General features: G+C 45.1%; 1 protein-coding gene across 1 annotated transcript; it reads right to left on the bottom strand.

Annotated features, from left to right (window-relative positions):
* Positions 1–299: 299 nt before the first annotated feature.
* On the bottom strand, positions 300–1,605 carry LOC136458035 (uncharacterized). The gene is made up of 3 exons (XM_066458035.1): positions 1,412–1,605; positions 1,243–1,310; positions 300–827 (listed from the first exon to the last, which is right to left on the bottom strand). The coding sequence occupies exons 1-3, from the start codon at positions 1,542–1,544 to the stop codon at positions 669–671; spliced, it is 360 nt and encodes a 119-aa protein (XP_066314132.1). The 5' UTR covers positions 1,545–1,605; the 3' UTR covers positions 300–668.
* Between the last annotated feature and the right edge of the window lie 16,031 nt (positions 1,606–17,636).

Raw genomic sequence — 17,636 nt, 5'->3', positions numbered from 1 at the left:
GACAGACATATTCGCTCGACAGATCGAAACACTTTTGACTGGCCGCCTGCCATCCTCACAATCCATCGTATTCAAATATAAGCAATCATCATGAAGGAACACGGAAAAGAAATTAATAATTCGCCCGGCATTCGCTGCACTGCACAGAGTACAGATGGACCGGACACAGGAGCAGATTAAACAAGGTTTCCAGCGCATATAAACCAGCTAGGATCACGCTGAGGAGTTGTCACCGACACAAGAACAAAGCGAAAGGGAAGAAGCTCTAGTGCGAGACATGGAGACAGAGAGACATCGATCAGAGGCGAGCACACGCGCATACTGCGTATAATCACAGCCACATTGACGACCAGATGGGCAGATGGCAGTGCTCGTGCAGTGCAAAAGCAAAAGAAACACAGAAAAGGTTTACTACAAGACAAAGTGATTGCTGAGTAGCCACGCGCGAACTACCGTCCGTTTGAACTTATCATCCGGGCTTAAGCCGGTTTACAGCCAGCTTATGTATCAGCTGAACAGAGACTACAATTACTGCGACTACACTGTTATTCCTGTTGTTCCTGCCGCCGATCCCGCTGCCACAGCCCAGAGGTTAGCAGCTGTGATTGATTGGTCTGGTCAGGTCCCATGCGGCCGGCGGCGATGCAGCCGGTGGTGGTGGTCGCCGATCACGGGTGCGGGACGTGCCGGCTATTGGCGCTGGGGAAGCCGTAGTCCTCGGTTGACTCCATCGCCACCCTCTCCAGCACCACGTCTCCGTCGCCTTCGTCCTCCTCTGCCGCCGCCGCCGCCGTCGAGGCCGTGGAGTGCCCGCGCGCCACCACCTCCTGGACACGTGCAGCATTGTTATTCAGTTAACCAGAATCATCAGTTTAGGCACGTCCTGTTTAATCGATCAGCAGATGAACGAGCTATTGACCAAAAAAAAAAAGCAACCCTATGATTGTTTATAGAGTTGTAATCTTGTTAGTTGAGAAATCTGCTCTCACAAAAAAATGGCAGCCTACCAGCTGCCATTATATAGGAAAATAAAAAACTGTGATACTTACGGTTGCACATCATGCTATTGTCTCCGGCCGGCGGCCAGATGCATATCCATTCCTTTGATCTAGTATCAATCAAATCGCATTTGCAACTGATCTTACCTTTGCATTTGAACACTGTAATAGCTAACGGGTTTCGAAAGCTATGTAAAAAGGGCAGGCAACAATTGAAGCTTCATTTTGGGGGTGAATCACTGACCTGTGCTAGAGCATTCTCCAGTGCGGTCGCCACGCCATGCTCCGACTCCGAGGCAGCAGCAGCACCCGCTGCAAAGAGAAGAGAACACAGAGACCAAGCCGTTCAAATCAAAGTCGGGAAGGACCCCCAATCCGGAACTGGCCGACGTGGGACACCCAGGAACACATACCGAGAGGAGCCGAAGGCGCGGCCACGGCGTCGGCGCGAGCGAGGCAGAGCGAGAGCAGGAGCAGCACCGCGACGAGGCGGAGGACGCCGCCGCCGCCGCTCCCGTGCCTGCTTTGCTGCCGCTGTTGCCCCATCACAAAATAGGAAGCGTTGAACCTCCCGTAGGAGACCGCACCTTTGCTATATAGGCAAGGAATTGCCCCTTGCGTGAGTCCGGGTTTGTTGAGATCTGAGGATAACTACAAAAACAACTAACAACCTATACAAGACATGCTAAAGCAGAAATGAAACTACGATGAAACACCTATCGTCAAAGCAAAGCTTATTTTATGATTTCATATGTATTTAATTCTATGACTCATAGAGAATTGTTAATCATGACAAGAGAGTTTTATTCCCATTAAACTCACTTCCTCCCTCTCTTCGTTAAAGCGTTTATTCACCATTACTGTTCAGCTATTTTCATGTAGTGGGAGTAAATAGTGCCAACATTTCGTTATGGGGTTAAGGGCGTAAACTCGGCTTGATTCGTTTCTTTTTTCATCCGAAATAGTGTTTTTCTCTCACAAATTCCTCCAGCATTCCTCCAAACCATTCAAATTCCTCCAGAATTCCTCCAAACTAACATGCCCAATATTATTTCCTTTAGCCTCTCACTTCCACCTTGGCTAGCAATTTCAGCAGCCTGTTGAGTACGCCCTAATAAGTTGGTTGCTTGATACAAATCGAGGCAGTAGAATGGACTTCTTCCTATATATGGCGTGGCACAAACTGTCATACTTCGGCAACATTGGTAGCCTTCGTCGAATTAGTGAGCAGTTTTTGGCCTGTTTTAAAAAACATGCGTGGCATCGTTCCTAGTTTCTTGACCTGAGGCCGCGGTCACCACGCGCGCGAGTGTGCTGCCAGTAACGAGCTCGGGCCGTGGCCGGGTGGCTGCCGCTAGTCAGTCTGCATGCCGTTGTCGCGTGTCGCTTGGTGCCACACAAAGCCTTCGCCTCCCGCTGTGTGCACGTACTGCCAAGTCGCGCATAGGATTGCACTTTGCCTTCCCTATCACCTTGCCTCACCCTGTAGCGCGCATTCACAGCCGCTCACCTCACCTAATCCGCTCCTGCTCGTACCGCCTCCTGCCGCATCGCGACGCTGCGCTGCCGCGTACACATGGCCGCACAGGCACCCCTAAAGGCTCCACCCGAGCATTAACCACGCGACCCTTGCCCTCGCTCGTGAGGTTGTGTCCTCGTGCTGCCATGCCTTATCAGGTCTTGGTCAAGTCACCTCCGCCAGGGCCACTCCCTGCGACATGGCAGTGGCAGTGTGCCGCTCTCCTCTCTCCTTCATAATCACAAACTCAAACCCTCCAAGTCCAATTCTTCGCACCGGTGGGTAGCTTAGCAAGTTAGCTAGGTGTCGTATTCTCATCGAGCCCAGCTTTCGTATGTCAGTGGTCAATTTTGGTTTCTCCTCGCCGTCGATCATGTGTACCGCCGTGACCAGAGGGTTGGGGGTAAGGCCCGTAGGAGTGGTAACAGTTCAATTGCTCGTAACCCTGAACTCGCCTTGACTCCCTCTATCCGGTGCTCGCACTATTTTGACTAGGGAACTCATCGGCGACGTGGGGACGCGTCGGTGTCTGGCTCGGGGCGTCGCCACCGTGCTCGGGCGCACATGGCTAGACCACCTCAGCTTTTTCTTGCCTCAACCGTCACCGCAGCATGAATTTCGGTGAGCTACTGGTGCTTATCCGCTATCTCTACCACCCCGATAGAATCTTAGGCCACTGGAATAGTCGCGCCGCCACCGTGGATAGCCGCTCACCGCTGCAGCCCACGACAGTGCGCCTCCGAATCCCTAACCGTCACCTATCCTTGCGCGTTTAGCTATAGATGGTGGTCAGCCCCTTAATTCCATCGTAGCGAGCCTAGTTTGCCTGGCGTAACCACCTTATGTCGTCGGCCGCCGCGCCGGCGCGCGCGGGGTTTCCAAGGATCTCCCCGTGGTAAAGGTGAAAACATCCAAGGGTTTGGTTGCAAGATTACTAACGGTAGGAATAGTGCGCATAGTTGTCGTATTAATCTCTAAAAGCTCAGGGGCTTTTCCACAAAACAGCCAACGCACATGGGCGCCCCCAGCCTTGGGCCGTACTGGGCCGCCACGATGTGCGAGCAAACGCGCCACGCTGGGCTGCCAGGCCAGAAGGGGTTGTTGTCGGCCCTTTCATTTTTAATACATTTTTTAATTTAGTTTTTAAGGCAAACTTGTAAATGCATTGGCCAAAAATTATGAAACTAATTTTATTATGTTTCTAAAATCATGATCTATCTGCTAGTATATTTTGTTCATATAGTTTTATAATATTTTCATGAGTTATCTAATTAATTTGAGATGCTTAATATTGTAAGATATAAACTTGTAGGAATTTTTATGATAAATTGGTGATAGTGTTGACTCTGAAACGTTCACAGTAAATTCCTAACATTATTAGGTGCTCACTGCAATTTTTATAGTTCCATAATAATTAGTTTGCTAAGGTAGCTAAATGAACTCTAGTTCAAAAATATATATTTAATCAATAACATGCTAAAAACACCTTGAGAGTTTAGAACTAAAACACTTGTGGAGAAACAACGCCTTATTCGACAACGTGGTACGTAGCCTAGCACGTTAGTTATTAAGAGCTATCTCGTTAGCTTGTGAGGCGTAATCGCATTTCTAAGAGTTTCGGTTGCCGTTGATTATTTACGTCTCTATGTTACATCCACGTATATCATAATAGGAACAACGATAGATCATGGAGTCGATTGAAGTAGCAGAAAAGATGGTGCGTTGATGATTGTGTCACCATGATGGAAGACTAACTTTTGGTTATATCTTACCCAGGTAAGCCCCGGTGCATAACCCATACTATTCTGCACTTTATTTTTTGCTTGTGCATTAAGTTTTAAGGAGTCAAATGAAACCACTTGCATATATATATATATATATCCTTATCCTATGAGTCCTACTAGTATATCAGGATCGTATAGATTGCTCTGCTATAGGACCCGGTAGAAGTCGAGTGATTACCTATCACTCGCGAGAGATAGAAAAGTTATTATTGTTGTTATCATATTACTATCACATGGAATATATAGGAAGGAAAATTAGAGACCAAGCGGAATGATACTTTGGATCTAGACTTGGTTAGACATTCGAGCGAGGCTCGAATTACACTTGTTCCGCCTGTGTTGATTAAGGACCGTCCGTTGCTGTGGATGGTAGTCAGGTCACAGACTTATTATCTTAAGCACATACTTGCTTGTGGGAGCGGGAAGGCTCGTTACGCTCTTGTCGTGGGTTCTGGCTCTTTCCAGACCGATTGATTAGAGATGGGGAAAGGTGGAGGTCTAAGCACCATATTGAGACCGGGTCTCAAGTGTGGGGGCTTGAAGTCCAAGTTTGGACAGGGACCTGGACCCCTTGATAGGAGTGGAATGGGTTAGTCTTGTTTTTGCCTAGGGTACAAATGGAGCGTGTGTTTCAGGGTATCTAGCTGGGATACATTAGTTCACGAATCATCATTTCTATGAGATGGTAACGACTTGGCTATGGTATAGCATCGTAGTAAGAACTAGAATACGAAAGATGGTAAAATGGTTCTAATTGCTCACCACCTGCTTTAAAGTAGCATAGGTGCTTACATAGAATGGTTAGTTAATGAACTAATGATGACTGCTAATAAAATTGAATATAAGGATGCACGTTTAGTAATGCTTCCTGTAGATGCAATAATCCACAAGCCAAATACCCTTGCATATCCTTGGAGTCTTTTATTTTCCTCCTATCGGGTAAGTCTTGCTGAGTATAATCGAGTACTTAGGGTTTTATTTCCTCTGTTGCAGGTGATCGGAGGATACTTAGAGCTGACTCTGTGTGTGGAAACCTCCTGGTGGGCTCAAAGAGGATTTCTTTTATGCTACGACTATAGTGTTTATTTATAATCCTCACTAAAGGTTTTTATAAGAAAAGATGTAAAATCTGCTACAATCTCTTGTATAAAAATGTCCACTATGTTAATACTTCACCATGTCATTAAATTAATCTTTGTTTTCTCTATAACTCTGATAACATTGTTATATTCCACTGTTATAATCAATTGAGGTAATATTCTACTACTGTAATAAAGAGGTGTAAGAAATGACTTAAGAATGTTGTAAGCTGTATTCTCTCATTTATGATCCTGATGGAAAAATGTGGATTTTCGAGTTCTCTCATAGGGTGTGCTCGATGGAACTACGTAGTTTAGTGTCCTCTCTTGAGTACTTGGTGTCTAATGGAAGATAAGTATTCCTAGAAGGCATTAGATTAGGCAGTTCTACCACATGGCGAGGTCAGGTGTGGCCATGACATCACAGGCGGAAGCGGCGCAGCCGGAGCCATCATCCGCGTGGGTGGCCACCTCCTTGGCTGGGCAGATGGAGGAGGATGCACCCGAGGCGTCCATGGCGGACAGGGCATGGCCGAGTGTGGCTATGACGTCACAGGCAGAGATGGTGCAACCGAAGTCATCGTCCGTGCAGGTGCCCGTGTCTATGGCGAGGCAACCGGAAGAGGGCACACCTGATGCGTCCTTAGCGGATGTGGCGATGGGGCAGGCCTCCACATCCACGTCACCCACCCCCTCTACCACTGGAGGGGCTGCTCCGGAGGAGTTGCTGCTAAAAGGATCAAGATGCCCAAGAGGGGGGGTGAATTGGGCTAATTCAAAATTTCTTTCAATAATTGAATCCTACGGTTAGCTCAATTAACCCCTTGTGCCTAGAAAGTGTTTCTAATGTTCTACCGCACAAAAAGTCTTGCAACCTAAGTTCCAATCCTACTCTAGCATGGCAATTCTATGGATGTAAAGACAAGTATTGATTTGCTTGAAGTAAATGCTCAAAGTAAAGAGAGAAGGAGGAACGCGGTGATGTTTTGCCGAGGTATCAGAGAGCCACCACTCCCCACTAGTCCTCGTTGGAGCACCCGTGCAAGGGTGTAGCTCCCCCTTGATCCACGCATGGATCAAGTGCTCTCTATGAGTTGATTCTTCGACACTCCGTCATGGTGAATCACCCACAACCGCTTACAACTTGAGTTGGGTCATCCACAAGCTCCGTCGGATGATCACCAAGCTTCCAATCACCACCAAGCCATCTAGGTGATGGCGATCACCAAGAGTAACAAGCATGAACTCTCACTTGACCACGACAAGCCTAATGAGAAGGGTGGATGCACACTTTGCTACTCTTGATCTCACTAATGAGGGCTCTCTTTGGGATTCTCAAATCTCAATCACCTCACTAGGACCTTGCTCTTCTTGGCACTCACAAAGATGTTTCTTAGCTATTGGAATGATCAAAAGTACCCCCCACACATGAATGGAGGAAGTATTTATAACATGGGCTAAAAAATGAAACCGTTATGTGCCTCTGCGGGGTGACCGGACGCTCCGGTCATGTTGACCGGACGCGCCGATCAGTTCACCCTGAATTCTAGTGATTAAATGGTGACCGAACACGTCCGGTCGTGATTTTCCCTCTCTAGAACCTTACTGGAGTCGACCAGACGCTGGCCCTCAGTGTTCGGTCACTTCACCTCTCAGCGTCCGGTCACTTCCAGATAACTTCACCTTGATCAAATGAACTGATCGGACTCTGCGCCAGTGTCCGGTCACACTGAAGCCAGCGTCCGGTCAGTATTTGATCCTCCATTCACTTCCAATTTTTGATCGTACGTGAATGAAGTTTGCTCCAATGGATCTAAGGGCTTTTTAGGAGCTACCTAGTGCTAGGTTTAGCAAATGTGCACCACACCTAACCCATTAGACTCACCTAGGTCAATCTACCCATCCATACCCCCTTAATAGTATGGCCAAAGGAAAAATAGAGTCCTAAACTACTCTAAGTGTCTCTTCAACACCAAACGACACTTAGAACTAGTCCATCCTTAACCTTATCGTCCATCCTTTGAAAACCAAAACATTTTCTATCGTAGGGGCATGTCCACCATGATAGCCCAATCGATCTCCATTACCATGACCTAACTTAATTGCCTCTGCAAAACACACGTTAGTCATAGTAATCACGTATTGTCATTAATCACCGAAACCCAACTAGGAGCCTAGATGCTTTCAATCTCCCCCTTTTGGTGATTGATGACAATACCACCTCGTGTATGTGAAAGAGTTGAGGTTTTTAACATGCTTGGTTCATATAAGCTTTTGACAATAAGAACAAAAGAGTTAGGCAAGCTTATATGACCCAAGCCAACATGATGTACTCAAAAGATATGAAAAAAGCATGAGTACAAGTAATAAAGCTCATTTGCATCGGAGTAAAACACAAAAGCAAAGCAAATGAGCATAGAACAAGTGATATGACATATAAATAATTCAAAGTAGAGAGCACACATGTCATATATCACGATCACGTAGATATCACTATCACATAAATATAGTCTGATGCATAAAAGTAAACACACGAATGCATAATAGTGTATCACACATAAAACTCTAATTGTAATAGATAATCTAATAGATAAACTAAGCTCCCCCTAGATATGTCGCTCCCCCTAAGACTAACATACTCGATCCCTTTCCTCCTTTGGCGTCAAACACCAAAACCTAAGGGTCGGTCGACGGAGTTGCAGCGGACGAGTTAGGCGCTGAGGTATAAGGAGCAAGCTAGAACTGAGTGTCATCATCATCTGAACCAGAGCTCTGAGCAGTCTGACCCTCTGTAGCTGGAAGCGACGCTAAAGCGGTCTAGGTCAGATCAATAACTAGAGCTGCTATAGACTATGCAGGTATGACTGGAGCAGCCAACTCTGATGATGCCACTGAGGAAGGGAGCATCCCTGTAGTCCTGGTAATAGGTGCAACTATAGAAGGACCTAGGACATGTAAATATGGTGGAGTAGGCTACCCTGTCAACTCACTAAAAGTCGCTCTAAGACTCCTGGAGACTGAGGTATCTGGCACTAGTAGCGAGGAAGTCTGAGCCGGTGTGAAGCCTGTCTGAAGAGGTGTGAACTATGGGGCTAACACTGGCAAGGCAAACCACTGGGACACCTGCTCTGTAGGTGAAGCAAACTGTGCTGGTGGTTGTCCCTAACTCTAAAGCCCACTAGGCTGTAAAGCTAGAGTCATAGAAGTGGTGGTAGGCTGACCAAGCTGGGGTGAAGGCTATGGCGGTGGAACCCCAATAGCTGTCACTACATGCTGCATAAATCCAAGGAGCTACTGCTGCATGGGGAGTTGCTATTGATGCATGGCCTACTGCTGTCGCTGTATGGCCTGCTGTTGCTGCTAAAACTCATCCTGCCAAGTCTGAAACTGTACAAAAGTGGCAGTGATCTCCTAAGCTTGGCGAGCCTGATCCTGCCTCATCCGCTCAAGTATGGCAAGTAGAGCAGGGTCTGTCTATGGTGCAGGTGGAGCTGAACTGAAGCTACCGGCCTCATGGTCATGTCGATGTGGAGGCATCTGAGGAATGTCCCAGTAGTCCTCATCTGAGCTATCACTGGGGTCGCTCTTGACCATCCCCTCCTATTAAGCATCAAGCTGCTCCTCCTCTATAGCTGCTATGCCCCTGATAGTCTCATCCTACTGAGCTACAGTCTCTAGCACCTCTAGACATCAGCTCGGCTGGCTAGGTGTCATCACTGCACTATGTCGGATCATCTGAGTCATGTTGTATGCAGGAAACTCTGTAGTAGCACCACTATACTCTGCCAACATCTCTGGTGGTCTTACAGTAACTGCCCTGTGGATCAAGAATGTAATCCAGTGAGCATACGACAGCTGCCTATGACCCCTGAACCCCTCTGCAATAGTATCCTCCATCTCTGATAGAAGGAGATCTCAAATGTCAAACACTATCTGCTGCATCAGAGAATTCAGTGACCATAACTGTATGCGAGTCAAGCCCTCATGATACCCCATCCTTGGAAGCAGTGTCCTTCTCATAATGGCATTAAGCACTCTAGCAGTGGGAGTGAGATCACTTGGTGTCCTGCTAGACCCCTCGCTGAATGGCTCTACGAAGCAGTGGCAGACTAGATCTGTAGGGGGCACCATACCACCATGAGGGTGTCTAGGGGGTGCTGTCTGTCCATAGCAAACCTCATGTAGCCAGATGGACTACTTCTAAAGCCTGAGTATCTCTCTGACCCTAGTGCTCATCAGCATGTAATCTCTGCCACTGAATGCAAAGTGTATAAATCTGTGCTGCGGGTCAATCTAGAGAGAAGCATAGAACTAATGGACCCAAGATGGAACATATAAGCCTGTCCATCCAAGTAAATCTATCAGCCCTGCTAGGTAAGCTAGGTAAGGGTGAATATGCTCTCCAGCTGCTGCTACAATGGTCTCAATGTTGCACTCCCTTTGAGATCTGAATATTGTCCCGCTGTTAAGATATGTATTATAAAAATCTTCCTATAGAGGTGTGTAGAAACCCTCTGAAGCACGCTCATCCCACATCGATGGAAACCACTGCTCAAAGTCTACAAATCTGAGCTACTAAACCTACTTGGCTATGGTGGCCCTCAAATCCAAATGGGTCACTAGAGGCGGACCCCGTGGTCTAGGTGGTGGACGTGACCCCCTCCGCTGTGTCTCTAACCTCGGAGTGACTGGCACACAAGTACGACCAGAGCAGCAAAGCTATGGCTAAGGTGCCTGCTCTGTCTCCATGGCCTGCTCTCCCTCTTGAGTCTGCTCTACTGGTTGTGGCTCCTACTATGACCCGCCCTAAGGCTGACTCTCATCCAAGACAACTCGCTATCCCACAACCGTGACAGTCCTAGCTGGACCACCATGACGGTGCTCAACCTGGTCTAGTGCAGCCCTCGTAGATGGAGAGAGTTGATCTATGATCTAGACTCCACTCATAGCACCTCCTACCTCTGCATGCTCTGCTACTGCTGCAACTATGGCTACTCTAGCTGTATCTGCATCTAGATACTTCTACTTCTTTGTTGCAAGCCTCTTCGTCGCCTTACCTTTTGGATCTACAGGCAAGCGAGGCAAGGGTCTTGGATCCTCATCACTGGGACCTCCTCCAACATTCTTGACATAAGCCATCTGATGGATCTAAAAAGAACAACTGTCGCTGACAAGAATCAACTGCCAACTGTCACTTCCAAGGCTTGGCCTCGATCTGTACTTGTAGCTTGGCCCGAGTTGACTGACAACTGCAAATAGGACCTCAACGGCATCGACTCGCTGCATGATAGAATAGAGGGTATACAAATAATTTTAATTATTCATCTAGAGATATGAAAACCTAAGAAAGCAAGCAATTAGGTGCAAAATTAGAACCGAGGGCTTGCTACCTGACGAAACCGGTGATCCAAAAAGTAGGGAAATGACACGTGGGGAACCACGGGGAATCACTGTGAAGCTAGGGTTCCGGCGAAGCAATGTGGCATGGATTCATGATGCAATGCGATGAATCGGCCGTGGAGACACGATGTGGGCTTTGGCATGCGCTGGTGAAGTGAAGCTTGGTAGTGCTAGGGCACGACGGCATAGGAGTAGGGCACGACGGCGCGGGACTAGGGCATGGGCGCGGTGGGGCTTAGGAGCAGCACGAGCAAGCTGCATCGGCGTGGGGATAGCATCACGGGGTGCAGCAACGGTGGCGCACGGCACGGCAGGGCACGGCGGTGGCGGCGCATGGCACGGGCAGCGGATGGTGCGGGTGTGGCGTTGCAGGGCGCGGTGACTTGGAGTGTGGGCAGCGTGGGTTGCTGCCGTGCTTGGACGCGGCACTAGCATAGGAGCAGGGTGAGCATGGTGGCGCGGTGGCTTGGGAAGGCGCGGCGACAATGCGGAATAGGATAGGTCAAACATGCGTGTGGCGATTTATAGTGGCCCCCATGGAGTAGAAAAGGAAACGAAGAAAAGAGTTTGACTCCCGCACGTTTTCTACTGACCGAACGCTCCGGTGGCTGCGACCGGACACTACCACCCAGCGTCCGGTCGATTCCAGAGAGCTCCAAAACCCCTAGAATCGCGACCGGACGTGTCCGGTGAACACCAACCGGACGCAGCCAGAGTCTGGTGCAAGCTGCCTTCGTCGTCTTCGATCGACCAGATGCTAGATCACCATCTGACCAGACACTGGGAAAATACTATTTCAGCATCCGGTCACTCATTCTCAGCAGCAGTTCACCTCCTGTGAACTGACCGGATGCTAGACTATAGAGTCCGGTGCAGCATCCGGTCACTCTTTTTCTAGCAACTCTTCAAAGTCCTTCGTGCTGTCTATTCCCAATCAGGTCCCAACTCCAATAAGATCCGAATAAACACCAGCTAGGACTGATGTGAGTGACCTCTCTCAAATCCTCAAAAATTTTCAAAATATTTTGCCTTAGGCTATAATTCTTTTTAAGAAAATAGGCAATAAAAGGGCAATTGAAGATAAACGACAAAGCAACATTCATGCATATGCAATGCAATACTTAAAATTAAATCTAGTTGCTTGTCAAGTTTGATCCAAGGTTAAGCTTCTTCACATGCTTTATGGCGGTTATCTTAACCATGTTAGACAAGCCCTATATGCATTGCCAAAAATTAAACATGTTGTATATTACAATGCAATGCAAGGAACAACACAAGCTCATTTTTTAGTGAAGTAACTAAAATCAAGAACATTGAGCTCATTCCGCAATCTACAAAATGTTGCCTCATCTAGAGGTTTAGTGAAGATATCCGCTAATTGATCTTCGGTCCTTACACCTTCTAGTGAAATATCATTCTTTGCAATATGATCTCTAAGAAAGTGATGGCGGATATCTATGTGCTTATTGCGAGAGTGTTGAACCAGATTATTAGCAAGTTTTACCGCACTTTTATTGTTGCACAAAAGAAGGTACTTTTTCTAGAACTACACCATAGTCTAGCAAAGTTTGTTTCATATAAAATATTTGTGCACAACAAGCACCCGCGGCAATGTATTCTGCTTCGGCGGTGGATAAAGCCACACTATTTTATTTCTTGGAGGACCAAGACACAAGAGATCTACCAAGCAAATGGCACCCTCCAGATGTGCTTTTTCTATCAACTTTGCAACCTGGCATAATCCAAATTGGAATAGCCAACTAATTCAAATATAGCTCCTTTGGGATACCAAAGGCCAATGCTTGGTGTGTGCTTAAGATACCTAAGGATTCTTTTAATGGCAATCAAATAAGTTTCCTTAGGATTAGCTTGAAATCTAGCACACATACACACACTAAACATGATGTCGGGCCTAGATGCGGTTAAATATAACAAGCTACCAATCATAGAGCGGTAGGGAGTTTGATCAACCGTGTTACCTCCCTCATCTAGGTCGAGATGTCCATTAGTTGGCATTGGTGTCTTGATTGGCTTACATTCATCCATCTTGAATCTCTTGAGAAGATCATTTGTATATTTCTCTTGAGAGATGAAAATCCCTTCTCTCATTTGCTTGACTTAAAAACCAAGAAAGAATGTAAGCTCTCTAATCATTGACATCTAGAACTCCTTCAACATCAATTCACCAAACTATCTGCAAGAATCTTCATTTGATGATCCAAATATGATATCATCAGCATACACTTGACAAATGAAGATGTGCCCATCAAGCTTCTTGGTGAATAGTGTGGTGTCGACCTTCCCAATGATGAAGCCCTTCTCAATGAGAAAGTCCCGAAGGCGCTCATACCAAGCTCTTGGGGCTTGCTTAAGCCCATATAATGCCTTAGACAACCTATAAACATGATTAGGATATCTAGGGTCTTCAAACCCGGGAGGTTGATCAACATAGACTAGTTCATTAATGAAGCCATTCAAAAAAGCACTTTTCACATTCATTTGATATAGTTTTATTTCATGATGTGATGCATATGCAAGGAGGATATAGATGGCTTCTAGTCTTGCAACCGGTGAAAAGGTCTCTCTAAAATCCAAACCTTCAACTTGAGAGAACCCCATTGCAACTAGTCTTGCCTTATTCCTTACAACAACGCCTTGATCATCTTGCTTGTTGCGAAGCACCCACTTTATTCCAATGACTCTTGCACCTTTTGGCCGCTCTTTAAGAGTTCAAACTTCATTGCGGGTGAAGTTGTTCAACTCTTCATGGATGGCATTTATCCAATCCGGATCTTGAAGAGCTTCTTCTACCTTGGTAGGCTCATAGCAAGAGGTAAAAGAGTGATGAGCAATAAATGAAGCAAGTTTTTGTGAGCGAGTCATTACACCCTTTGATGGACTTCCTATGATGAGATCTTGTGGATGATCTTGTGGTAGAGGTGTATTTTTTCTATTGACCACTTGAGGAGGAGGTTGTGGAGCATCAACATCTTATGCTTGTACCACCATTTGATCATGGGAGACATGAGTATCTTTATTTTCTACTCTCCCATCTTTATCACAATCTTATGGCACACTTGATGAAGAAGGTGGATCAATCACTTATACATCATCTTTAGGCTTGATGTCTCTAACTAGAATGTTCTTCATAGCCTCCCTCAATGGTTCATCACCTACATCATCAAGATTCTCATGTGCTCCTTAGGAGCCGTTAGATTCATCAAATTCCATATCATATGTTTCTTCAACCAAGCTGGTGGCATGATTAAATACTCTATATGCTTTGGACTTTGATGAGTAACCAACAAGAAAACCAATATCACAACATCTTTGAAACTTCCCTAGGTGTTGCCGCTTCTTATAGATGTAGCATTTGCAAGCCAAACACCCTAAAGAAAGAGACGTCCGGCTTCTTTCCATTGAGCAACTCATAAGGTGTCTTGCCAAGGAACTTTTGAAGGAATAGGCGGTTGGATGCATAGCATGCAGTGTTGATTGCTTCCACCCATAGAACTTCAGGGGTGTGATACTCATCTAGCATTGTTCTTGCAAGAGTGATCAATGTCCTGTTCTTTCTCTCAACTACACCATTTTGTTGAGGAGTATATGTTGCAGAGACCTCATGCTTGATCCCAACTTCATCACAATAGGCTTCTATCTTTGTGTTGTCAAATTCTTTCCCATTGTCACTTCTAATCTTCTTGAGCTTCACTTCAAATTCATTTTGAGCTCTTTTGGCAAACTTCTTGAAGCAAGATGCAACTTTGAATTTGTCATGGAGAAAGAATATCCATGTGTATCTTGAATAGTCATCAACAATCACAAGACAATAAAGATTTCCTCCCAAACTCTTGTATGTTGTTGGTCCAAATAAATCCATGTAAAGGAGTTCTATTACTCTTGTGGTTGACATGAAAGCTTTGGTTGGATGAGTATTTGCAACTTGCTTGCTGGCTTGACATGCACTACAAAGCTTGTCCTTCTCAAACTTCATATCCTTTAACCCTCTCACCAAATCATTCTTCATTAGCTTCTTGAGTGAGCTCATCCCAATATGAGCAAGTCTTCTATGCCATAGCCACCTAAGTGTTGTTTTGGTGAATAGGCATGTCTTCAAGTTAGCATCTTTGGAGGTAAAATCCACTAAATATAGGTTGTTGTATCTAAATCCTTTGAATATCACTTGATCATCATCCTTCTTAGATATAACAACTTCCTTCTTGGTGAACAAGCATTGGAAGCTAAGATCACACAATTGTCCAACAGATAGCAAGTTGAAACTCAATGAAGCAACATATAGCACATTTGAGATAGACTGATCATTTGATATTGCCACTTTGCCCAATCCTTTAACCTTGCCCTTTGAATTATCTCCAAATGTGATTCTTTCTTGTCTATTTACTTCTTCATCTAGTGAGGTGAACATATGAGGATCACCGGTCATATATTGTGTGCAACCACTATCAATAACCTAATGACTTCCACCGGTCTTGTAGTTCACCTACACACAAGAGATCAAGCTTTAGGAACCCAAACTTGTTGAGGGCCCTTCACCTTCTCAACAAGTGACTTTGCAACCCAAATTTTCTTAGGCCTATTCTTGTTGGGAGGTCCTAACAACATGACTTTCATTTTCCCACTAGAATCCTTTCTAAGCATGTAGTGAGCATTGAAGGTAAAAGGTCTAGCATGCTTGGGCAAGGGTTGTGGTGGTGGAGTTTGGCACTCATGGGCAAAGTGACCTTCTTGTCCACACTCAAAACATCTCTTTGGCTTTGGCTTTGACTTGTGTTGTTGTTGAGCTTGAGCCTTCTTCTCTTGATTTGCCAAATACCCAATGCCACTTCTATCCATCTTCATGACGGTGTTCATAAGTAGCTCACTTTGTAGATGCTTGCCTCTTGTGAACTTGCTCAATCCAATCTTGAGATGCTCTTTCTCCAATTTGAGCTTCTTGTTTTCTTCCTTGAGAGCATCATTGTTTTTTTCTTCCTTAAGCTTCTTGTTCTCTTCTTTGAGCTTCTCATTCTCAAGGATCAAATCATCATCATGATCAAGAGTTTCCAGCACAATAGTGTTGTGGCTTTTGATTTCTTCAAGATCTTTCTTGAGCTTTTCATTATCATTCTTGAGCTTGACAAATTCATCATAATCATCGGCCTCAACCACTTGCTTGCCCTTGCTACTAGAACTTTGCTCAATGCTCTTAATGATCAAATCATCACATGATGTAGCTATATCAATCTTAAAAACATCGTTAGTAGCATCATGTGGCTCATTGGATAAAAATTATTGAGCAATAACAAGATTATCATGATTGATCTTTAGAGTTGTATATTCTTCTTTTAGCTTGTTATGACTAGTGATGAGCTCATTGTGTATCCTCTCAAGTTTATCATGTTTATCTTTAAGCTCTTTCTTAGAAGATTTGAGCTCCTTGAGTTTGGATGATATAGCATCATTTGCTTCTTTAAGCTCAATACTAGCCTTTTTTGCCATATCACATTTTGCTAAAAGTGAATCATTCTTAGCTTCTAGCTTTTCATTCTTAGCTCTAGTCTTTATAATGATCTTAGTGTATTGTTTTAGCAATCTAGCAAGATCATCATAAGAAGGTGATTCATATTCATCATCATCACTATCGCTATCATCATTACTAGCATGTTCATCACCACTACTATCATCATCATTTGATACCTTGCGTTCACCATTGGCCATAAGGCATAGGTGTGTAGAGGATGATGGCGGTGGTGGCGGTGAAGATGATGAAGAGTCAATAACAATGGAAGCCACCTTCTCATTGTCACTATCATCATCAGATGACCCACTAGATGAATCAATGTCCATGAGCCAATCACCGATGATTTATGTCTTTCCGCTCTTCTTCTTCTTGTGGAAGTCCTTCTTGCCATCTCTCTTCTTGTATGGCTTGTTTTTCTTCTTCTCATCTTCTTCTTCATTACTTGAGTCATTTTTCTTGCCCTTGTACTTGTTCTTGAAATTGTCTTTCTTGGGCTTAGTGCATTGGTGTGCTAGATGATCAAGTTCTCCACAATTGTAGCAATCTATCTCGGAGATTGGCTTCCTTCTAGAGCTAGTGAAGAACTTCTCCTTCTTGCCATCGAACTTGATGCCACTCTTGTTGAGCTTTTTTAGCATCTTGGTGGTTTTTCTCACCATGACAGCAAGACTTGCATCATCAACTTCATCATCACTTGAGCTCTAATACTCAAGTATTGCTTTGCCCTTCTCTTGGCTAGCTTTGAATGCTAAGTCCTTGTCTTTCTTCTTGGTAGAGGATGAGCCATCTTGTGGTGTAATGTGCATATACATCTCATGAGCATTAATCTTTCCCAAGATTTGTGTTGGTATAGTGGTGGAAAGATCACCTTGATGAAGCACGGTCACAATATGCCCATATTTGTCAATGGGGACGACACTCAAATTCTTTCTTACAACATTGGATGGTTGCATTTGAGTGAGTCCAAGCCCATTGACTTCCTCTACAAGAACATTCAAACGTGAGTACATCTCATTTGCACATTCTTTAGGAAGCATCTCAAAAGATTTAAGCTTTTTCATGACAAGATGATAGCGTTCCTTATGCTCACTCTTTGTTCTCTCATGGAGTGCACAAACGTCCGACCATAGTGCATGAGCATCTTTGTGGTTCCTCACCCGGTTAAACACATCTTTGTAAAGGCCTCTAAAGATAGTGTTTCGAGCCTTTGCATTCTATTTTTCGTAATTCACCTCATCGCCTTGTAGGTTTGTAGCATCTCGAGGTTTTGGGAAGCCTTGTGAGGACGGCTCTAAGTATTCCAACATCTAGAGCTTCTAAGTATGCCTCCATATG

The sequence above is a fragment of the Miscanthus floridulus genome, chromosome 6, assembly GCF_019320115.1.
Source record: "Miscanthus floridulus cultivar M001 chromosome 6, ASM1932011v1, whole genome shotgun sequence".
NCBI classification, from domain to species: Eukaryota; Viridiplantae; Streptophyta; class Magnoliopsida; order Poales; family Poaceae; genus Miscanthus; species Miscanthus floridulus.
The sequence above is the reverse complement of the archived record's forward strand: the minus strand, read 5'-3'. Positions and strand labels throughout refer to the sequence as shown.